Below are 24,390 nucleotides of genomic sequence, written 5' to 3'. Positions count from 1 at the left end.
ATGGTGTTGAGGTTTCTGTTCTAAAAATGCACCCGCAATCCCTATGTTGTTCAAAGTTGGAACCAAGGATGGATAGACTAACATAAAGTTCAAAATGCTTAGGTTTATTGATTTTCTTTTGCACTTCCAGGAAATGTCTTCTTTTCTCTGCTTCTATCTATGCTTCTTTCTTCTGTCTGCAAGTATTCCCTTGGATGTATTAGTAGTCTGTCTAAAGTTAAGAACTATTAACTTTGGCAATGCATCATGAATAGAGTTGTTCAGAGTGTAAGCACATATTCTAAGCCAGAGAACCTTAAAAGGAGGGGGTACCTGTTCATTAGCACTGATATCTAAGACTATCCCCTCTCATTTCCCCTTGCTGAGCAACAGCTTTGATCTGCTAATCCAGCTCTCCCTTTCTTTATACTGTGTGACACCTGTCAAAGTGAGCAAGCAGCAAAAAATAAAATACTGCCGGTTCTAACTTTCCTTTATTTAAACTGTACGAATACTAGCTCTCTGACTGTATAGAACTTTATTTTATTATCTGTTATTGTTAATTTATTAACCACCGTCTATACAACCATCTTAAGGCACTGTTCAATACAATCAATAAAAAAAAAAACCAGTTTAAAATACAATACAACCATAAATTCATTTAAAGCTAAACTGGCACCATACAAAATAGATACTCATGGCAAAGACCTATTTTTCCAGCTGGGAAAGCCTTTTGAAACAAAAATGTCTTCAGTTGTTTCCGGAAAGTATAGATCATTGGCAATCCGAGACCTGGGAGAAGAGAGGATTGAGGAAGACTGGAAGAAATTTAAGATGTATTTACAAAAACATAATTTGGTTGAATGTTAAGAAGGATGCTAGATTATAAAAAATTGGCCACCACTAAATTAGATTTTGAATTTGATGATAAGTGAGATTAAAGAAAACATAAATTTTATGGAGAATTGTTAGATTATATTTGATTGAGTGGATATAAGATCGTAAACAAGTTGATAATTTGCTTGGAAAAATCTTTTAACGATGTAAATGGGAGCGGAGACGTGAGGGAGTCCAAAGAAGTGATGAAACTACGTTGTGATAGAAGTAAGATTGTTTATTATTGGTGCATTTGTATTTAAAAACTTTAATAAATATTTATATAAAAAAAACATTGGCACCTGTCATATCTCTACAGGAATGCCATTCCACAGAACTGGTAGAGCCACACTAAAAGCCCTGCTCCTAGTTGCTTCTGAGATCTTTGAGACATTCAGTAGAAACTCTCACAGACTGCAGCCATTGACTGTGTATATAAGGAACAAGATGATCATTCAAATAACCTGGTCCTGAAATGTATGAGATCATAAATATTTGTACTAGCACCTGGAACTTGACTTGATAGCAGATTGGTAGCATGCAGGTTATACAGCCTGGAAAATTTATAATCATATTTCAGGTGAGTATTCTCCTTTTAGGTGACTTCTTCCTCTGAAATCTTGCTATTACAGTCCATAGATGTTGAAATCTTCGGCTTGCAAAGGCAGTAGAAGGAACAAAGCTTCAGTTCACCAGTTTGTTGAACCAAGAGTGTTTATTTTCCAGCTTAAAGTCCCTAGCTAGAGCTGGTGGCCTCTAAACATGCCATTTTATTAGGAAGAGAGGAAACTACTGGAGAAACATTGAGTAAAGGTTCAGGGACTTTCTCCTCCTTGGCCAATGTTATCTACAATCATGCTTCATCCTTCATTGCGGTTGTCTGAGAATTCCAGTTTTTCTTACCAGACAGCATCCTGCCCTGTCTTCCTATTTTGCAGCTTCCTTTTCTTGAAAAAGAAAAAAAGTGAAGCCCCTCACTAAAAGCAGTGGCATTTTCATCCAGCTTCTTCAAACAATCATTTGTGTATTGAGAGTAACTTCTCCTGTATCATCCACCCTCCTTTTGGATACACCTTTTTATTTTGAATTTTTTGCCCCCCCCCCTTTCGTCATAAAATACTAAGTGGCTTTCAGGTCACATTTTCAAAATATTTTCATGGGTGAGACACACACACACAGAGAGAGAGAGAGAGAGAGAGAGAGAGAGAGAGAGAGAGAGATGCACAAACATATCTTTCACAAAAAGCAAATAGTAAAGATTATGTGGCAGCAGTGAACAAAAATCTAGACAATAATGCAGTGAGTACTGTGTGTACATCAATCTATCCAGCATTTGTTTGTGGCTCTCTAAGTTAACTCCACCCTTAAAAGCTGAGCCATTTTGCTTATTATTCTCTCCCAACTTGTTGAGACAATATGTCTGTTGTTGTTTTTCTCTCTCTCTCATCTTTGTCTATCCTGTAAATAATTCCTGCATGAATAAAGCCTTTGAACCCCCCCACCCCCCAAAAAACAATGCAGTGAGCAAATGAAAGCATCTGTAGCAAGATAAGCCTTCTGTGAAAAAGGCAGGATTTTACCTGTTGCCTGAAGGTATAGAGTATCTGATAGGTGGACTTCCTTTAAGGAGGCATTCCACAGAGTCTGCAGCACCACTTAATTTATATGTAAGAACTTTGAATCTGAAACAGTTGAAGAAACAAAGATATGCAATGCAGAGTGTTTAATGTTGGAGTAATCGATTATCCAGTAACAGTTGGCAATCTGATTGCAGCCTTTTTGCACAAGCTTATATTTCTGGTCAGCCCCCTGTGAGGGAAGCCCTGGTTTGGGAGCTATCCATGCAGGAAATAAGATCTGCTACAATGTGGAACAAGTTGCTTGTACAGTAGTACCTCGGGTTACAGGCGCTTCAGGTTACAGATGCTTCAAGTTACAGACTCCGCTAACCCAGAAATAGTACCTCGGGTTAAGAACTTTGCTTCAGGATGAGAACAGAAATCGCGCGGCGGTGGCACAGCGGCAGCAGGACGCCCCATTAGCTAAAGTGGTACCTCAACCTCAGGTTAAGAACAGTTTCAGGTTAACAACGGACCTCCAGAATGAATTAAGTTCTTAACCCGAGGTACCACTGTAACATTATGGGTGTAGAACTCTCCTTGAGGTAGTTCTACTAGAGCCCAGTACTGTTACACTTTGATCATAGTTTTAAAAATACTACAATGTGTCCCTTATCTATCTTTTGGTATATATTATATCCTGTTTATTTTGTGCACGTATTATTAATAGGAATTGTAAAACTGTTGGTTTGTTATTGGAAAGAAAGGTGTGATATCTATAAAACTAAAAAACAAATTCTAGAAGAGTTTATCTGTCATATTGGCCTATATATTTTGATAGTCCTAAAGAAGTCTTCCTTAGATATCAAGGATTGTTACAATTATTGCATGGCTGCTAATATCTCCTTATTGGGCAAAGATACTCAAGCATATGAAGGTTGTGCGATAGTGGTGGGTGAAACTGTTTATATGAGCCCATTAGTGTCTGGTTTCAGGCCTGATTTTGCAATGGATACAGCCTTGGTCACCCTGATGGAGGAGTGTAACTGCTAATTCTCCTTAAAACATAGCGTTCTATACTATCAACCACTGTATCCTTCTGGGTAGATTCCTTGGATTGGGGGATTGGAGGCATCATGGGTCAAATTCTTACCTGAAGGGGTAGTTCCAGAAGGTGTTGCTCAAGGACTGCTGCTTAGCTCCATTCTGCTTGGAACTCTGCAGGACCCCATTGCATATCTTGTCTCACATAGTTTTTAACATTTTACATGAAATTGCTGGGAGAAGTAATTCACGGAATTGAGGGGATGTGTCATAAGTGTGCTTAAATTCATCATCTAGGTGTATCCAGGATTGTTTCAGGTAGATTCTGTGGCAAGTAAGGTAAAGGTAAAGGGACCCCTGACCATTAGGTCCAGTCGTGACCGACTCTGGGGTTGCGGCGCTCAACTCGCTTTATTGGCCGAGGGAACCAGCGTACATCTTCCGGGTCATGTGGCCAGCATGACAAAGCTGCTTCTGGCGAACCAGAGCAGCGCACGGAAACGGCGTTTACCTTCCCGCTGGAGCAGTACCTATTTATCTACTTGCACTTTGACGTGCTTTCGAACTGCTAGGTTGGCAGGAGCAGGGACCGAGCAACGGGAGCTCACCCTGTCACGGGAAATCGCCGACCTTCTGATCAGCAAGTCTTAGGCTCTATGGTTTAACCCACAGCGCCACCCGCGTTCCTCTGTGGCAAGTAGTGCCCTTCAATTGCTTAGACATCACCCAGGTTTGAGTACTGTTAATGCATAGTACTTGAGGCTTCCTTTGAGGATTATTTGGAAACTGCAGGTTATGCAAAATATACTATATTTCTCTGTGTATAAAACTACGTAGGTTTTCCCCCCTAAAAAATAATGTCAAAAATTAGGGAGCGTCTTATTCATGGATAGTGTCTCCCTCCATTTTCTTAAATCTGAGTCCCCCAAAATAGGGGGTGTCTTATACAGTGGTGCCTCCCAAGACGAAAAGAATCCGTTCCGCGAGTCTCTTTGTCTAGCAGTTTTTTCGTCTTGCGAAGCAAGCCCATTGACGGCTTAGCGGATTAGCGCTATTAGCAGTTTAGTGCTTTTAGCGGCTTATCGGATAAGCAGATAAGCGGCTTAGCGGCTTAGAAAAAGGGGGGGGGAGGAAAAAAAACCCCCGCAGGAACTCGCAAGACATAAGCAAGCCCATAGGAAATTCGTTTTGCGAAGCACCTCCAAAATGGAAAACTCTTTCGTCTAGCGAGTTTTCCGTCTTGCAAGGCATTCGTCTTGCGGGGCACCACTGTACATGGGGGCATCTTATAGATAGAAAAATATGATAGCTACTTTGCTTGTTAACTAGTCAATGGTAACATATCTCAATGGTGTTAGCTTCACTTGATTTCACTTTTGTCTTCAATAACAGTTCAAATTGTTAGTACTTACTTTCCAAGCCCTGCATGGTTTAGGACAGGGGTAGGCAACCTAAGGCCCATGGGCCAGATGCAGCCCGATCGCCTTCTCAATCCAGCATGAGTGTTTTACATGAGTAGAATGTGTCCTTTTATTTAAAATGCATCTCCAGGTTATTTGTGGAGCCTGCCTGGTATTTCTACATGAGTAGAATGTTTGCTTTTATTTAAAATGCATCTCTGGGTTATTAGTGGGGCTTAGGAATTCGTTCATTTTTTTTTTTTCAAAATATAGTCCGGCCCACCACATGGTCTGAGGGACGGTGGACTGGCCCATGGCTGAAAAAGGTTGCTGACCCCTGGTTTAGGACCAAAGAACCAGAAGGAATATCTGCCCATTTACCAGAGCTAGCCAACAAGGTGCCCTACACATTTTGTTGGGCTACAACTCTCATCATCCTTGACCATTGACTATTCTGGTAAGGGTCAAGAGAATAGTAGTTCAGAACATCTGGAGGGCACCATGCTGACCACCAGTGCCCTATGGCCTATGTATTGAGCTTCAGAGTGTCTCTTCCTCATGCCTTCCCCCTCTGAGAGAAAGTGCATGGAAACTAGAGAGAGGGCCTTCTCAGTAGTTGTGCCCTTACTGAGCAAATTTTTTTCTCCCTAGAAAGGCCTGGTTGGCACTGACATTTTACTCCTTTCAGTGCCTGGCAAAGGTATATTTATTCTCTCAGGCCTTTAAATGTCTTTTGTCCTCTTTTAATATGTTGGTTGTTATGTTTGTTTTATCTTGCTTTTGAAAAACACCCTGGAAACTGCTGATGGGATGGTATATAAATCTTTTAGATGATTAAAAAAAAAACTTGAACAACAAATCTAATATGTCTCAAATTACAACCTTATTTTAGACTTCTCATACAATGGATTAGGTTGAGTTGCAATACAGTATATGTACATACATATACTTTTCATCCACAAAAAAGACTAGGGTATTATAACTTTTAATCATACCTTAGTATAGATCAGTTTGTTTTTGTGTACCTATCTTGTTTTTATTGCCTGTCTGTGCAAATAGCCTGAGCAATAAGATTTAGATTTGGACTTGTGAAAGGTAACCCATGAACTTCATGACTAAACTACCTTTTGAATCTGGGTCTCCTGTTTGAACCTGATTCCCTGTACCAACTCAGTTCATTTGCTGTTGGTCCAGGACCCAGGATAGAAATAGGAGACAAAGGACAAATTTGAACTTTGGCCACTACTTTATGTTTCTGTAATGTAAATATAACTCAGACAGGAAACGGTCCAGTGCAGAAAAACTACACTCCAACAAAGTCAACCAGACAGGACTGTCAGCAGAGTTATTTGAGGTGACTAATGCCCAGTGGCATGAAAACCTGGAAACCCATAACAGCCTTATGTCTCATTTTCTTATGGGTTCCCAGATACAGTGAAGATATCCAAGAAGCCCTGACCAATAATATACCCTGTCCCAGCATGGTTCTCAAAGGCAGGGTGGTAAGCCTGCCCTAGCTTGGTTCAAGTCTTACAAGGGAGGCTGAGCTGAAGCTGCAGCTCTTACAGGAGGAGCAGGCTGTTGTTGGATAGGCTGCCTTGGCCTTTCCCTATGTAGGATCATGATAGGCAGTGCAGAGCACGATCTGAGTAGATCATGGGCTATGACAGATGCTGGCTGGAACTCATACAACTGTTGTCTCATTGACATGCTTAGGCCTTATGAAGGTTTGCTGGTCTGGAACTGCTGTTAAACCTGCCCAGTCAGTTTCTTAAAAGACCATTGCTCAATTGTGCCGGTTCCTATGGCATGGTGGTAGTGAGGAGACCATTGAAAGGAGGGTATTCTCAGAATCTGAGGAGCTGGGTAAAGCCATGTCCTCTGGCCTGACAGGTTGCACAGTGCGGAGGATAGCTCTCTGTCTTGTCTCCTCCCTTATTTCCCTTTGAGACAGTGGGCATTAAGGCCAGAGAACATGGCAGCAATCAGCTGAGCCTTAGGAGGGTATGTTCACATTAGCAGCTTGAAACACAGTGAGCTCATTCCCCCACCCCCACCCCTGTTTCTTTCAAGCCACATGGTTCATATCAGAGATGGAGCAGGGATGTCTTCACCTGATATGCATGATCTTTTTGGTTCCCCCACCTCTGGAGCCCTCTGGGAACTCCTGTTCATTAAGCTTGTCATCTGTGCTCTGCATCCAGTATTCTAAGCAAATTGAAGCTGGTTTGAGAAATAAATGCATCAAATAGCAGTATTTGTCAGACTACAGGATCAGCATGGATTGTGGCTAATGTGTGACGGCTGCTTCCAAAATTAACATTGGGGAGCACAAAGGAGGCGGTGGCCAAGATGGCGTCGGAGGGTTATTTGGGCAGGAAGTGGGACCGGTGCTTGGCTGACTCCACCGTCAAGCTGAGTGCTGGCTTTGGGTTGGGTGTTGTCTTCTCGGTCATCATCTTCAAAAGGAAGGTGTGGCCCATCACTCTCGGGTCAGGAATGGGCTTAGGAATGGCTTATTCAAACTGCCAGCATGACTTCCGGTCTCCTTACCTTCTCCATGGGCAGTTTGTCAAGGAGCAATGACGCAGGTCCGACCCACACCTCTCTTTTGCCAGAGGAACAGTGGCACCTTGGCAATTCCTTGGGAAGGTCGAAGCGTCCCAGCCTTGAGGCAACTGCCTTTGGAAGCGCTTGGCCTGTTGTTCTTTTTTCCTGTGACACCTGGAACCGAATATCTTTTTTTTTTTTGTAATCCCTCTTTTGGAAATGAAAACGAGAAAGGTGCTCTTCTGGAAAGTAAAATAAAAACAAGTCCACCCCCTTTAAAAAAAACAACAACATTGGGGAGCACACTGGATGTGGAGTTAGCAGTCATGTGAACATGGCCTTAGTCATGCCAACCTATGGAAATAAAATATATCTTATTACAAGACCCTCACAAGTTGTGAGAAACCGGCAGCTACTCAGACTGTATCTTGTCACCCTATGCAGTTGCAGAAATCCAATTAGCTCTTGTCACAAAACTACTTGAAGACACTGGTATGTACAGAACGTAAAACACAGAAGGCAATAGTCTTGAGGGCAGTCAGGGGATTGAAATGTAAATTCTTTCTCATTCTCTCCTCCACTCTCCTGGATGAATGATGCTTGTAATATGTCAGGCTAAAAGGTTGAGACTCAGCTGAGCTGTGAATGGAGGGGGAGATGCAGAGTGAGCTGAGATGACCCAGTTTTTCCCCTGGTGTTAACCCAGACCATCCGAAAAGCCCACCCAGATCAAAGCAGCTGAAAAAGGAAATGGCAAGAGTGTTAGAGGAAGAAAGAAAAGTGACAGGCAGGCAATCTGATATTAGCCTTGAGCCAGTTTAGCTCATTAATGGAGCATAGTGGTGGTGTCAGTATATGAATATGTTGCTTAATTGTAAGCAGTGTTTATTTTTTAAAAACCTGACCATTTCTTCCAGTAAACCTTGTCTGTAGGGATGTGTGTGTGCCCGCACACATGTGCACATGCTTTTGCAAAAGGTGCTTTAACAGCTTACATTATCCATACACATATATTTAATGTTTTCAAACTCTTTATTCAGGCTACTAACTCCGCTTCACGGGGCCTTGCCCCACAGGCAGAATCACTGCATTTTCCTGTGGTAAATAAAATATTAATCAGTTGCCAGTAATGTGTGTGCAAGATTGCTCAGAACACATGTGTGCTAATAAAAATAATATAAACATCATGTAAAATCTTGTTAGTTGTTTCCAGCTCAGTTCAAATGCATTATCTTTTATTTATTTTATTTTTTAAAATCTCTGGTTTGCTAAATCAGTCATTTGTTGCTGGGTATGGTCATTTGGCACAGGGTGGTATTCAACTGATTTTTCCTCCTAGTAGACCTATTGAAATTAATGGACCTAACTTAGTCATGTTCATTGATTTAAATGGGTCTGCTTTGAAGTAAGTTGAAGGCCAAAGGCTGCTCTGCAAATTTGGGGGCTGAGGAATTGATGACATGAAGAATATCCGAAGAGCCAAATTCCTTTCTGTCTCAAGTATGCAAAGCATCAGTTTGACTATGTCCATAGATACTACTTGTCACATGTGATTTCCCCCCATCCTTGCCAAGAACTAGAACGGGGTGGGAAATACTCCAGTCCTCTGTGTTCAGCCCTCAGGACTACCCCTAACCCTCAACCCCAACAATGCTCATCACCAGTCCTGTGTCACATCTTCCTTCAACTGTTCTTGAACTCTGTCCTGGAACTATTATAATGGCTCCTGTTTGTCTAGATAGAAGGAGGATGCAGAGATGTGTAAATGGAGGCAAGGGAGAATGAAGACACCTCTGTCTTTTGCATAGCCTATTGTCACATCCATTGCTTTGCCCACCACTGGCACTGGGCTCCCAGAGGTTGCCTACAAAAAAAAAAGTGTCCCCACCCCTGAAGCATCGTTTGGGCATTTTGTGTTCTCTTAGTCTTGTTTCTGATCCCACTATGTAATCCTGGAGCAAAAAGCAAATGCTACCATGTAGCCACCATTCATAGCATCCTTTTAAAAAAAAAATTCATTCTACGACAAGAAAGCTCATCTACACATTTATAATGCACTATATTTACATACAGCATTACATAGTGCATCACTCCTAATTTTGCAAATGCATTCAGAATTTCAAAATATAAGCACATCCTAGTAAATCTGTAAGTCCAGTTTCCAAGTAAAACAGATTTACTAAACCAGATGATACAGGTGATAAGTCCCAGTATAAGATAAAGATCTGAATGCTGTTAAAAACCCATATGCACAGTAAGAAAATGCATGCCACACCTATTAAATGTTGCTTTTTGGGGAGAGAGTTCAGGATAAGAATGCATTGAAATACTGTCTCTGGTCAAACACCAATTACAAAAAGATGCAACTCCTCATTTTCCTGTTAAAAAATGGGGCTGGGGTTGACACATGTATTTCAGCTTCCTGATAAAGCCTTCTTAAGAGAGGGCTGGCTCCCTTTTGATTAGATGAGTCTTGTTGCAATTTTATGTGATGCAGTGACTTAGCATTTCCAAGAGATAAGTGCCTAGAGGCGTAATATATACCCTAAATGCTAATTTTCTTTAAAGTGTTTCAGGATGTGCTAACTAGAATCTTTACAATGTTTTTCAAATATGATTTGATTTTATATTTGTATGCTGTTTCAATAATAACAAAAGTTGAGCTTGGAGCTCTTAAGAGGACCTCTATGACATGAAGATTGTAAGGGGAGAATTACATTGTTGATAACATGCGCCTCATAAGAATTATAACCAATCTTATATATCTGCTTATTTGATTTTGCAGTTGGGGAATGGCGGTCAACGTGTATTCTACCTCTATAACCCAAGAGACTATGAGCAGACATGACATCATTGCATGGGTGAACGATATAGTAGCTTTAAACTACACAAAAGTTGAACAACTATGTTCAGGTAAGATGCAACTTTTTAAAAAATCTGGTATTTTATCAATAACATTGTATCAGTGGTCTGCAGTGTAGAAATACTGTAAATAATAATGAAGAAGAATAAAAGCTTTCTCGGTATCAAACACATATATTTGTATTTTTGCCTGTGTTACGGTGTTTTTTACATGATGTTATTCGTTTTAAAGGATACACATTCTTATTATTTTTTAAAAAAACATTCTTTAGCTCTCTAAATATTCATATCTATAGGATGGACTTCAGTAAATTACAGAGCTATTTTGACATTAGTTGCCAATTGCTGTTTCTGTCTGAACTTTACTGGTTAAGAGCTTTATGTGTAGTGCTTTTTTACTGTAATGTGAACATCGCTTTTGATCCTAATTAGATGAAGGGCAGTCTGTAAATGAATATATAAATAATATAATAAATACTGTGTGAATCACAAATTCACACCTTTATTTGAAAAGTTGATCTGTGGAAATCAAAGTAATAATGAACTATACTTACCTATACTTTACCTATACTTTATTATTTGTCAAAATGGGGGAGGGGCATAGGGGAAAGAACCCCATCTATGAGAGTATGGACAACTAAAATCTGGGACATCATTTGCATGGTAAAAATCATCACACAAATGGTTAGAACCAGAGGAGGGTAGACAGCAAGATAATGTCTTACAGAGAAATGGAGCCTCTTTATAATGTACTGGAACAATACAGTACAGGATAACCTTAACCCATTTGTGTTACTTGGAACCTTATAATATTGAAATGTTACATTTTATTTTGGTACAGAAAGTAGGGTGGTTGTCTTGTTATGTACGGTAGATTGTAGACCTCTCTTTCCAAGGTTTCAAGTAACAAGTTGAGATGAGGGATTTTTTCCAAGTGAACCTGCATGTAGCTCTGTTTGATGTGCATTCTTTGGCACCTTGGGACATTGATATGCTGCTGAATCAAAGACTAGCTGGCAGGAATGTCTAGCAGAATTGCTTCAGTCTTTGATATATTGTTTAGCTTTGAGCTTGAGTAGTCATGCTGCAGCCATGCTTTCAATCCAACAAGGGTCTGCATCTTTGGGTTGTGGCAATGCCATATATTGATCGAGACTTGCTAGGGCGAAAAGGCTTTGAACAGTGGAATGGTAAATGTGGCTTTGCTTGTCTTGATCACATGTGATAAGCAGATAATGCTTTTGTGGCTTCTCCTCCACCATCTTTTTAATAATGATTTTAGGACATGTTACAAGGAAAGTATAGCCTTAATTCGGTTTCTTGGAATTCTAGTAAGTTGTCCTCATTCACCAATTTCATAGCTTTCATTTATTTATTTTGCTTTTATTTCTGACCTGCACACCTGTAACTGTTACTCTCCATTGTTCTTGTATTTAGATAGTGGGGTGTAAATATGGAGAGAACCCTAACAAGTTTTAAAGTTGCCTGCTTTCTTACCCTGCTTCACATACAATTTCCTGATGGAGTGTTTGCACTTAGCAGTTGTAATGTTGTTCTGTGGTATCTGAAGACTTTACCATGCTTGCTGAAGACCACATAATAATTGCAATAAAAGTATAAATTTTAGGGTGCTATTTCATAATATATGTTATGCATTTTTGTGTTTTCATATTGTAAACTGCCCTGTGATCATCAGATGAAGTGTGGTATAGAAAGTTAGTAAAACAAACAAACAAACAAACCATTGATTGCTAAGAGTCGCATGCCCTAAAATGTTGGCTTTTAGAACATGTGAGGGCAACTTGTCCTTAAAGAGCCCATCCTCTGTGTCAAACATTAGAGCTGTGTTAGATATAGATAGTGAACTACTGAATATGGATGTTATTAATGTAGTATCATCATGATTGTTGCCAAGTTTCATATTTTGATTTCCCCCACGTACTCTAAATCTACAATATTATTATTATTATTATTATTATTATTATTATTATTAAAACAACTGAAAGCTGGAATCAATTCTTGAAGGTGAAATTATCTGAATATTATTATCAATGGGAGCCCCCTTTATATGCCTTCACTGCATGCGTAAATCACTCCCTATGAATCATGGGGGACCCAGCTCAAGAATGCTCATTCCCAGTCTCTTCCTAGTCTTCTGTGTGTTACCTTCCCCCTGTTAAAGGGGAAACACTGACACTACTGGTGTTAACCTTCACCATGGTTAACCTTAGGGTTACTGTGTTTTGCCAGGTTCTGAAAGCATGGTATTGCATCCTGTTTCTTTTTTAAGTCATGAGGGTCAGAAACCTTTCCCAATGAAGGCTAGGATTCTTGTGAGTTCTAATGAAATTTTGCAGTACTGTATTTCAGGTTTTCTCACTGTTTCTACTTAAGCACATTTGTAAGATAGAACAAGACAAAGAAATGATTTCAGACGAATAGCCAGCTGTATGCGGGTCATTCAGTAGTACTCTGCAGATCTTTTAACTGCTATGCTGATCTAATTTGGTCTTTTATCCTTCTTTCCTTCCTTCCTTCCCCTCCCCCCTTTTAAAATGAGTGTTCCTTGAAGCGTTTCCAGTCTTCATGCAGCGTAACATTAGCCCCCATAAAATATCTGCATTTACAGGAGACTTCAAAGGGCAAGAGAGAGTGTGGGAAGCACTGCAATATTCAGGAGCATTTCTTAGCATTAACAGTGAACTTCAGAACAAGCCAGATAATTGGATTGTATAAAATGCTTGAAGTGTTGTGGCATTCTGGATTTATATTTGGGGAAATACGTTGGCAACTAACCAGAAAACAACCACCCTGGCAGGTATGAAGGCCCCTTGTTTTGAAAAATATATGAAAAGTCAGTAATCCCATGCCTGTCCAATTTTTGCTTTAAAAAAATATTAGTTTTATTTATTTTGCCTTTGCATTCATGATGAACCAGAGGCCAAGCTGTATGTGTGTGTTGTAGTAAGGATGCACAAGCATTTCAAAGAGTTGTCCGCCTGCAATTGTTCATGGTTTTGTGACAACTTCCTTCAACTGTTTACAGAAAATAGTGCTCGGAAAACAATGCTTAGAAGAACCTGGTGCTCCCATTGAAATCAATGGAGGTGTAATATCCCCATTCATTTCAATACATAGATTTGCCCAAAGCTTCAGGGGTGGGTTGCTTCTGATGCTACCCTGCAACTAGCCCTTTGAGGGTATGCAGCAGGTTAAAGTCTCATATCTTCCCCCACCCATCACTTGAAATCAATGGCGATCCCCCTCTGATTTCTGTAAGCACACTTAAATCCACTGTACACTTCTAAAATAGCTGATAAGTGTAGTAAAAGTGACCCAGCACTGAAAAGCCTTGGGACTAGGGGGTCTTCAGGGTTGAGTTGCTCTTTGCTCCATGCCAACTCAGTCTTTTGAGCAGGGATACCTATATATTCAAGCACCTCTGCTTTGACTGCTCACCTCATCCCTAGTTGTGCAGATGTGAGAAACAGCCATCAAGTACAGTGGTACCTCTACTTATGTTCACCTCTGGTTACATATCCTTTGGAATACGCATGCAGCAAACCCGGAAGTATTTTTCCGGGTTTCGCCATGCGCACATGCGCAGAAGCGTTTTTTGCACCGTGCACATGCACAGAAGCAACACCTCCAGATATGCACACCTCAGGATCCAACCGGAGCTCCGGAATGGATCCCGAGCACAACCGGAGGTACCACTGTACTGCGTCACTCCTAGTGGTTGTCTTCTATCCTGAGTCACACCCTCACTAGTTATAGCAAAAAAGGAGCCAGTTTAGCAGCCTTGCTCATTTACTGCTCTGGCCCCCTACAGGAGGCTGAGGTTTGAGCTGGCTGTTATGGCCAGCCCAGCAACCTTTTCGAGGTAGAGTACCCTTCTGAATGAACAAGCAGCAACACAGGAAAGGGGCAAGGAATAAGTAGCAGCAGCTAAATCAGGAACAAGTTCCTTGAGTGTGGGTGTGTGAGAGATACTTAGGCCGAGGGAGGAAGGGAGATTGTGTATCAGAACAGTGTGAGAAAACACATCCATGTGTGTGTGTCCTTATTTTTGAAGAGCAGTGTACAGTGGGTAAATACTTGATCTGTATATTACTTCATGACCACATTACACCTCGTATGTGGTCTTCATCTGTAATCTAGCCTGGTTCATTTCGTAGGTGAACTCTGCATGTGATTTGGGTTCTTGGCCATGGATTCATCTTTGGATACTCCTTTGCTCTCCTTCAAAGCATTACATTTTTAAAATAGATTGCTGCATAGATGTGTGTTATACATCTGGTATGTGTGTACATGAAATAGCTGTGTAGTTATATAAACACTCTCATATGCCTGGTGGCCACACCTATACCGCACACAGGTGCTAGATTTTTGTTTTTCAAGAGCTAGTAAGTCTGCTAGGGTAGGAAGGGAGCTCTAGAAGAAGAAAGAGTGACACATTCAGACTTTGGTTTGACTGCATAGAGCAGGCATAGGCAAACTCGCCCTCCAGATGTTTTGGAACTACAATTCCCATCATCTCTGACCACTGGTCCTGTTTGCTAGGGATCGTGGGAGTTGTAGTCCCAAAACATCTGGAGGGCTGAGTTTGCCTATGCCTGGTATAGAGCAATCTAAAATTAAAAGGCAGGAGGAAATTCAACTTTTGAATGAAGGGTTAGTTTGTCCGAATTATAAGTAACTTAATAAAATGCAAGATATGGAAATAATTTAAAATAAAGGGGGGGATCAAAACATTTGAAAAAATCAAAAATAATGGCAATACAAAATAAAATGTTTGTCCAGTAACATATTACTTAAAATAATTGATGGGATAAAAACTAGAAATGGAGCAGAAATTTGTCCAGTTTAATTTTGAATGTAAATCTACCTGACATGCACTTCTGAAACCAATATGCAAACCAAAGCACAGCTATATTCATTTTTTTAAAAATTGTGCTTCTCTGGATTTTGCAGTGCAGTTCTCCAACCAAAAGTGTGTATAAAAATGTATACATTGGGGAGGGGTTGTTTAAAAAAAAAAAAGCATTATAATGGAGAAAATTGCTTGCAAAACTGTGTATGAGGTGAAATGCTTATCTAAATGTGTATGAATTTTCCTGATATCTGAGCTTGGGATTAGCAATAGAAGAAACTGACAGATTCATTCATCCCTTATGAGAACAATTATTTGTCTCTTAAGATTCTGCATTCCATTCTGTGCATTTGAACAACCCTGTTCAGCTGCAATTGGAATACTCTATCTAACTCTACTCATGTTTTCCCAAAAGTGCATGGATATATATAGGACCCAACCCTATTGCCTGGGGACAAAAAAAATCCATTTCTCGATGAGAACATGCACACACCCCAAATTAAGAATGTTAAGCCTTTCTATGCATGGAAAAGACTTTAGCTTTCATTTTCACAAATCAGTGTCAGTAGATCTGCATGCTAAATTTAGAACTGAGGTCATTTGGCACATAACAGTTAAGTGGGCTGTCAGAAAGCACAGGGAACCCTGTTCTGCATTCTGCCTACTTAGCAGAGACAAACACACAACCAAGAAGAATAGATAGCCTGTAAGCAGCTTTTCCTTTGCATGCTTTTACCCTAGGTATTTTCTTTCGGTGGCATCTAGGGGCACTCCTTTAAAAGTATTGAATGGCAAAAAGAAAAGATAAAACAAGATGTGTTTCCAGTTAGCATGAAACTTGTGGGTGTAAGAAAATTGCACCTTCATTTTCAAAATGGAGTTTTTAATATTTACTCCTGGATAAGCATGGATTATAGAGGAACCCAGGATACATCTCTGCAGAGGATATGCAATGGCTGGCAGAGAAGACAGAGTGACAAAACTATTGCCATTATTGCAAATAGCAAAATGGGATTCAAGGCAGAGAACAATACAGATGTCATAACACACATATTGCCTAATTCCTGGTGTGGCTATTCTTCCTTGATATGCATCCAGAAGTCCTGATGTTGAAAACAGATTCTGGAGCTGAGTTCTGGCACAAATCTAGATTGCTTCCCATTTAATATTTTAATTTTGGGTTGTAGTTTACAGTAGGGGTGCTAATGACATTCAGATAAGGCTAAATTTGGATTGCAGACTTGAGATACCACTTAGGTGGAACAGCAACTGAAATTGAACCTGGCAAATGCATGGGATCCTGGAGAGGAGGTTGTGGCCATTTTACTCCCCCATTCTTGCTACTGCCATGCTGTTCTAATCTAAGCCATGGTTTGGTTTAGTGTGTTGTCCAAACCTGGGCTCATGGTATGTCCCTGAAGGAGAAAACCACAAGTCCAGATTTGGAAAACAAACTAAACCAAACCTTAGTTTAGCAGGAGGGCTGCTGAAGGCTGCCATCTAGTCTCCATGAACTCTTAAATTTAGGTGTTCAAACTAAGCCATGGTTTGGCTTAGTGTGATTTGCAATGCATCTTATTAGATGACTCAGCACATATTTAGCAAGGTCCTGTGATTGTTTCTGCTCTAATCCAGAAGCTTTGGCAGATTCTCACTTCAGAAATCCAGATTGTCCAGACATTTCCTTAGCAGTTCTGTTTATATGTTATATACCCTACAGTTCTGTATATATGTTGCTTGCTGTAATTTTACTTCTATAGTGCCTGTGGTGTCTTTCTAAAGCCTTTCACATATTCTTATTTCTCAATAGTTATAGCAGCAGATCATCAAAGGTTAAACAACTTGACTGCACTGTTAGCTTCTTTTTTTTTTTTTTTTTTTTAAGGATCCAGTTATGTTCCAGATTAAAATTGTAATGTGAATTCATGGAGTGAAAGCAATATGTACTTTTAATTGAAAGAACATTCTCTCTATAGCTGTGGAATGGAGGCTGTGCGATATGTTTGGTTAATTGGTTACACTTTGCTCTCCTGAGAATTTAGATCAAGGCAGAGTGAGATTAAACAGATCTTGCTTCTTTATATAGGCTGCATTGGTTTACAGATTTTTAATTATTTTACTGTATTGACTTTCTTGTGATTATTGCTGCTTATCTGCAAATCCTTCGAGCCATACTTCTATTTCAGTAAATTTACTTCCTGAAATTAATCACAAGATCTATAGGGATCTGGTTATCTTGCTTTTCAGATAGGCCTCTACGTTCTGATCACATTAGCAAAATCTAGACAGGTCTGGGGAACCTTTGGCCTTCCAGATGTTGTTGAACTGTGACTCCATCAGCCCCAGAAAGAATGACCAATGCCAGTATGCAGCCTGGCCTAATTCCCTTCTCAATTTTAATTGCTCTAGTAAGATGACCCCTGGGGAGTATATCTTACTTTAAGAGAAGTCCCTTTGTGTAACGTTCATATTAGATAGGGTAACTGTCTGTTGATCAAAGATGTATCCAGTTTTTCCCACAAGGTGGGTCAGGATATAGAGTCAAAGGCTGCTCTAAAGTCCATAAAGGCAGCATATAGAGAGGTTGTATCACTAGAGCAGCCTTTCTCAACCTGTGGGTCTCCAGATGTTGTTGAACTACAACTCCCATCACCCCTAGCTAGCAAGGCCAGAGGTCAGAGATGATGGGAGTTGTAGTCCAACAACATCTGGGGACCCACAGGTTGAGAACCGCTGCACTAGAGGAATATTTTCTAATCAAATGATTTAATATGAAACACTGATTGATAATAGATCACCTTTTCCTAAAACCAGCTTTTTTGTCTGCTAGAATGTTCTCTTGCTCCAGCCAATCCAAGAGTTTCCTATGTGTCTTGCATAGAACTTGCTAATGGTATTAAGTAGACTAGTCGATCTGTAGTTTGCCAGATCGTTCTTTGACCTTTTTTTGAAAATGGGAACTATGACTGCCAACCTTCAGTCGAAGGGAGCTTGTCCATATCGACTGATGCAAATAAAGAGAGAGGCCAGAATAGGAGCCCAAAGCCCAAATTGTTTTTAATAACTTGTGGTGGGATTAAATTCTGATCTGGGGCCTTCCCTGATTTTAGTTGGGCTACAAGACTATCAATTTCAGACACAGATACAGGCTGCCATATTGGGAGATGGTCCTTAAGATGGCCAGGATCTTCTTTTCCAGAATTAGTATAAGTTTGAATATAAGTTTTAAAAATACATTTCCCAATTAGTTGAAGTAATAAGACATTCTAACCGCTTTGAGCTTTTAAATTTTGTAATTGGTATTTTTATCTTGATACTGGTCATTGGCCATAATAAAATGACTTGACCTGACTTGACTTGGCATGGCCATTGGCCAGGGATGATGGGAGTTGTAGTTTGGCGACATCTGGAGAGCCAAAGATTTCCCATATGTATGTATATTTGATACAGTATTTTAGCTGTGTGCAGCCTCTGAACTAGGTGAAACTTGTTTTCATATGTGTGAGTTGAGTTGGGGGGTGGGGTGGGAAAACCTATTACACCAACTTGTAAACAACATACAGTGCTCTTTCTCAAAACTCATTGTCCAACTAAGTATCTAAAAAGCTTTCATAAGTAAGAATGTTAACAAGTTTCTTTCACAAGTTTGGAATGTTGTCACTGTGAAACAAATCTGCTTTTGCTCTGCAGCTATTTCTGTTCTTGCCAAAACGTAACATCATGCATTCTTTATTGCAAGATGCTGCTGTGTGGGTCCCATCTGTGAATTTGTAGAGAGCTTGTTGCTCAGCTGCTACCTAGTAGACTCCTAAGATTCTGATGTCCAGACCCTTTTATATTATAGTTCTTTTGGGAAATAGCTTTCTGTATGCAAGTGGTCATACATGTGAAGGAGTGGGATGCATTAAAGTGAAGGCAGTAACTTTTATTTCAACAAGAAAGTATTTGCAAGTTGTGTATTCAGATAAGCACATCTTTTATATGGTGATATGGGCCTCCATCCAAAAGTGTTCACACATAGTTATGTACTCACTTAATCCACAAGGATATTCCTGTCTGCACCCATCAGTCAGCTGGCAAACTATGTCAGTTCTGACTTCACTGATTACATAGAGAACAGAAGGAAGGAGTGCTTAGATATCGCCCCTGCCCACACTGATGATCAGCGTTTTGAGCTCTGACTGCACTTACCTGTTCAGCAGTGCAAGAGGTGTAGGTGTCAGGATGCTGTCAGTGGCTGCTGGCTGGTTGCTCAGGAAAGTATAAAGACAAGGAAAAGATTCTTACAGTCCTTTTTTATTTCAAACTTTACAGAGAGAGGCTGTAGAACCCAGCCTCTTGGATAATGGTGGTGTCCTGAGTGAACCTCCACCCCCCTCTCTCCCACTTCCTCATTCGTCATCGTCATCATAATCATCTCCTCTACGGGTGCTTCTACACGCCTTCTGTCTTTGAGTTCTGTGCTCTCCTATTTTTAAGGCTTGCCGGGTTCCGGGAGATGGAGGGTCTGGAATGCTTTCTAATGACAACATGTCAGCTGGGTGTATTTTGGCTCTCCCATGATTTCCCAACTTTCCCCTTCATCTGCCTCTGAGCTATGATCTCCTTCAAACCCTTGTTGTAAATCTATACTGTCTTCCTCCTCCTCCTCCCTGGAAGGGTCAGAATGGGGAGGCCGTCTCCACTATTACTCCTCTGCCCAGTCCCTAACAGTAGGAGTACTGGGTGTGCTGTCCCCAGCTTACCAACTATACCATGTTCTTCTTTGGAAACTGTGTGTGTGTGTGTGTGTGTGTGTGTACGCGTGCGCATGTATTCTTGGTAGAAAAATAATTCGTGCTTAAAAGCCAGTTGTCTGGGATCTCTTCTGGTTGTGTGACACACCCACATACCCACATGAGAGACACTCAGAGGTCATAGCAACAGCAGCTGCCAGGTTTTGGCTTTGTTGCAAAGGTGCAACAAACGTGACTCCTAAGCTAATAAGGCCATGATGTCTTACTGGATTGGGCGTAGGGGGAGAACTCCCTCACCATACCTGAGCTGAATCTAACAGGGAGAAGAAGCCATGTGACACTAAGAATTTTCTGGGCCATGGGAGTGGTGCTGAAGAGAGATGTAAGGAATGATGTGTCAAGGCCCAGGAGAGTTAGTCTTCTTGCACACACCCCTCCCATTGCAACCAGCCACATACATACAGCAGTTTCCATGTACAAATTAGTGAATCAGAATAGCATCAGACAGATAGAACTCTTAGCAGCTTAACAGAAAGTTTAATCGAATCTAGACAGTATATATCATGTGTTTGAGTAACACAAATTCTGTGTCAATCAAAGCTGAGTTCCTCATCCTGTTTAGATGGTACATGTTAAGCAAATTTGCACACCCTTAACATAATTCAGCATGCTGATTCTGTTCTGTTTTTTTCTATTTATTCCACTCTTACCAGTCATAGTAAAGTGTTGTAAAGGGAACTGGAGCTTTGCTTCCAGCTTAATCGTTCTCAGCAACCCTTCTGCCCTTTCTGATTATCACCAGGTTTGTTCATTTGTCTTTTTAAAGAAAGCTGTGTCTTTTGGGATAAAAGCTGGATTCTGTGCCTGACTATAAGATTCAGGGTTCTTATGGCACTTGTATGTCACCCAACTTTATATCCGCCTTCTGTGTCTGATAGTTTCTATAGATTTGTTGGACACCTAGGCCATATTCACACCATACATTTAAAGCAGTATGATAATACTTTAAACAGTAATGGCTTCTCCCAAAGAATCTTGGGAGCTGTAGTTTCATAAAGGTTCAGAGAATTGTTATGAGCCCCCTATTACCCTTCTAGAGCTACAATTTCAAGAATTTCCTGTGAACAGAGATTGATTGTTAAACCAAGCTTGAATTATTCTTTTATCAGCTTCTGAAGGCTGTACGTATTAGTGACAGTATATACTGTGAAGTTGGTCAAACTGCAGTTATGTTCCTTTGTTTCTTTCCTTTTTTTAAAAAAAGAAAAAAATAACTAAAACTTCAAAAATAGCAATATTTGGCCTGCTATGCCGAATTAGTTAAGGAGTCTTTTTGTGATGATGCTTGATAGGCCGTGACATGTAAACAAACATGTAATGGAAGTTAACGAAAAGGAAGGGTTAGTTTGCCAGATCTGTGTAATGACTAGCAGTGGTATAATCTGCTGTCTGTTGCCTTCTGTTCAGTTCTAGAAGCAGTATAGAATTTCTGCATTCTAATTGGGTCAAAAAGAAGTTACCACTCATGCATGTAGCCAACACAGCCACGTTTGCAAATACAATCTGTAACCCAGCCTGCAAATATTGAAAACATTGATGACTAAATCAATACCCCAGATGAACTAAAGCACATTATGCTATCATAGGAAATACTGGACCACTTTCAGAAAGATGCCCCCCCCAAAAGTATATTTAATGCTGACAGCTCTGGTTAGGGTCCTTTGCAGTGACAACTGATGACTTTTGGAACATTTTTTAAATAGTTGCTTCCTTCTCCACACCAGTAATTGTCCAGTACTAACAAAGGAAAGAGTACCTTTTAATCATGTGCAGAGTTCTGTGGTTTTCCTACTCTGAAACGTCAGCTGTTCTCTGCACCATGGGTGTGGTACCTCTAGTCTTCCAGCTGCTGCTTGCCTCCAGCTCTCATGAACCCTGGCCATTGCCCATCCAGCTGGGGCTGATGGGAGTTAGGGTCTAACAGCATCTGGAGGGTCAGATGTTCCCAGTCTCCGGTCTCCACAATAGTGATAAGGGTAATAGCTTGCATTTGTGGAAATGACTTCCAGCATTGAGCCCTGTGCTATCTCAGCTAGAGATTTAATCCACCCTTATGCCATAAATCCTAAATCAAGAACCTTAAGAACAAATAACATCTACTGCCCAAAACAACAACAACAAATCCATTAAAGCTTTTAAAACATTTACTGAACAACTTCTGAAGCATTTAGTTTCAATCTCCCTGAATCCTGCTCTGGCTTTATTATGAACCAGAGATCATGGTTTAAAACAAATTCTGGCTGATTTGAAAACAAGTCAACTTCAAACCAAGTCAGCTTCAACCCATGGGTTATGAAGCTGGTTTGTTCAACCATAATTTGTTTACAGATCTCTGGTTTGTAAGTGAGGACAAACTAAGATGCATGGAAAGTGAAACTAAATGCAGCAGATGTCCAGGTCATTCTGGCCATGTGGGAGAAGGAGTGTTGAGTGTGACATAAAGGTAAAGGGTAAAGGGACCCCTGACTGTTAGGTCCAGTCGTGGCTGACTCTAGGGTTGCGGCGCTCATCTCGCTTTATCGGCCGAGGGAGCCGGCGTATAGCTTCCAGTTCGGGTGGCCAGCATGACTAAGTCGCTTCTGGCGAACCAGAGCAGCGCATGGAAACGCCGTTTACCTTCCCGCTGGAGCGGTACCTATTTATCTACTTGCACTTTGATGTGCTTTCGAACTGCTAGGTTGGCAGAAGTCAGTGTGACATACATGAGCCTAAACAAGATATTGTTCAGACAGCACAAAACATGTTAGTATTATACGTGAGAACACAGTCATTGTTACTTACCTCTCCCAACAAAAATAGCATATTGAGGAGGGTGTGCCAGAAGCAAACATCTAGTTTGTGCAGTTCCTGGTATGGGCTCATTTTTGTGGTTCATAAAAGGTTAGTTTCCAAAGCAGTTATCTTCTAATTATGTTATTCTTCTGCTGATTCTCTTGCTTATGGCTTTTAATACTAGCTAGGGTTATTGCTACATGCCTCTTGAGGGCATATCTTCCAAATCCCATAATGTGGATTAGTATTCTCTTAACATGTTGTTCCTTTTCACTGTTTCATGTGATGACAGGTTCTACTTCCAAATCAGGTTTGAGGAGTGTTCTACATTTTGTGTAAACTAACCGGAAAGGTTCTGTAGGCAGACATCTGCTTTAAAGAAATATTATACTTTGAATTGGGAAGAGAGAGAGAGTGTGTGTGTGTGTGTGTGTGTGTGTGTTAATAAGTCAACCGCCTGCAGTTCTCCTTTCTCTCTTCTCTCCATTTTCAATATTTGTATAGAAGATTATCATGAAATTGGGTTCCTGAATAGGAAGGACAAAACAGATGCCAGGGAGAGGGAGAAACACAAGTTTCTGTCATTGGCAACAAAGCTAGCTGAATATTAAGGGGCAAGGAATGATGGCCTGTGAACACTAATTGAATAGCGCTGATAATGGGCAAGTAGTCTGTGCCGCAGTTGTATATATTAAACTTGGCAGGTGCAAACAAATGTACAAGTTGTTCCAATAGCCATGCACACATTTTGTGTTGTAAATACCTGTAAGCAGTGAATTAAGACAAAAAAAGATTTGTGTATATACTTAGCAAAAGCTCCACTCATCTCGGTGGAACTTCATGTAATGGTGTACAGGATTTTAATGCTGACTGGTAGGACTTGCACCAGTCTGAGGAAGTCTGAATGAGAACTCTGATCCTCATCTATACGTATGCAAGCTGAAAGCATCTGCCACCATCATTATTGCTTGTTTCTGTTGTTTCTGTTTATTTCTCTATCTTTTGTCCATAAAAGGCCCCCAAGGCAGCTCGCAAAGGGTAACACATAAATACAAAATTCAAGTAAAAAAAAAAAAACCACAGCAACTTACAAAAAAATTTAATGCAGCAAAATGTTATAGTTAAGAAACAACAACTAAAAGCCAAATACATTCATATTCCTAATGAAAGGCAAAGGGCAGCCCCCACCCCAAAGAAAAAGATGTTGAGAGGGAGCAGGAATAAATCCTTAGGGAACAGCTCCTTCTTATAAGGATCTCTAGCCAATGGGTTGAGGTGGGACAGCTGAAAAAATTTGACCCTTGATGGTCTAGCACGTTCTCCCCACTGCAGGCCATCATCTTGAGAACTCAAAAACAGAAACCTAGCAGAACCTTTGTGCCTCTTTAACGGAGACCCTTCTCCAATTTGGTGTCTTTGCCTCCCAGCTCCTTTTCATCCTTGCCATATGCTCAGTATTCCTTGTCCTGGTTTCCTAACAATGGAAGTGGCTTCTTGGAATTGATGGCCATGGACTAGAATTTGTGAACTGCGATCAAATTTACACTTGTTGCTACTCATGCCATCCTGTAAACCAGGCATGGGGAAACTGTGGCCTTTGGGCCAAATTAGACCTAGTAGGGGGTCCTGGTTCAGCCCATGATACTTTTTCCCCAAGTCACCTGCCCTACACCTGACAT

The 24,390-nt window shown here is 40.6% G+C and overlaps 1 protein-coding gene, 1 long non-coding RNA gene and 1 pseudogene across 6 annotated transcripts in view; 2 read left to right on the top strand and 1 right to left on the bottom strand.

Annotated features, from left to right (window-relative positions):
- Positions 1-24,390, bottom strand: part of LOC309348493 — a 74,747-nt gene that overhangs the window by 14,494 nt on the left and 35,863 nt on the right. The gene's annotated exons all lie outside the window — the stretch shown is intronic.
- Positions 1-24,390, top strand: part of MAPRE2 (microtubule associated protein RP/EB family member 2) — a 95,998-nt gene that overhangs the window by 52,730 nt on the left and 18,878 nt on the right. For 3 of the 4 annotated variants that reach the window (XM_081873720.1, XM_081873721.1, XM_081873719.1), the window contains one exon: positions 10,194-10,321. The exons of the other annotated variant lie outside the window; for it this stretch is intronic. In XM_081873720.1, coding sequence (XP_081729846.1) covers positions 10,201-10,321 — 121 coding nt within the window. In that variant the 5' untranslated portion in view covers positions 10,194-10,200. The remainder of the gene's footprint in view (positions 1-10,193; positions 10,322-24,390) is intronic. 4 annotated transcript variants of the gene reach the window in all.
- LOC309349325 (MICOS complex subunit MIC10 pseudogene) lies at positions 7,183-7,636 on the top strand (annotated as a pseudogene). Its single transcript has one exon. The product of its transcript is annotated as an MICOS complex subunit MIC10 pseudogene (transcript).

Source organism: Podarcis erhardii (assembly GCF_964252035.2).
Source record: "Podarcis erhardii genome assembly, chromosome: 8".
NCBI lineage: Eukaryota > Metazoa > Chordata > Lepidosauria > Squamata > Lacertidae > Podarcis > Podarcis erhardii.
Note: the sequence above shows the minus strand (reverse complement) of the source record. Positions and strands in the feature narration are given on the sequence as shown.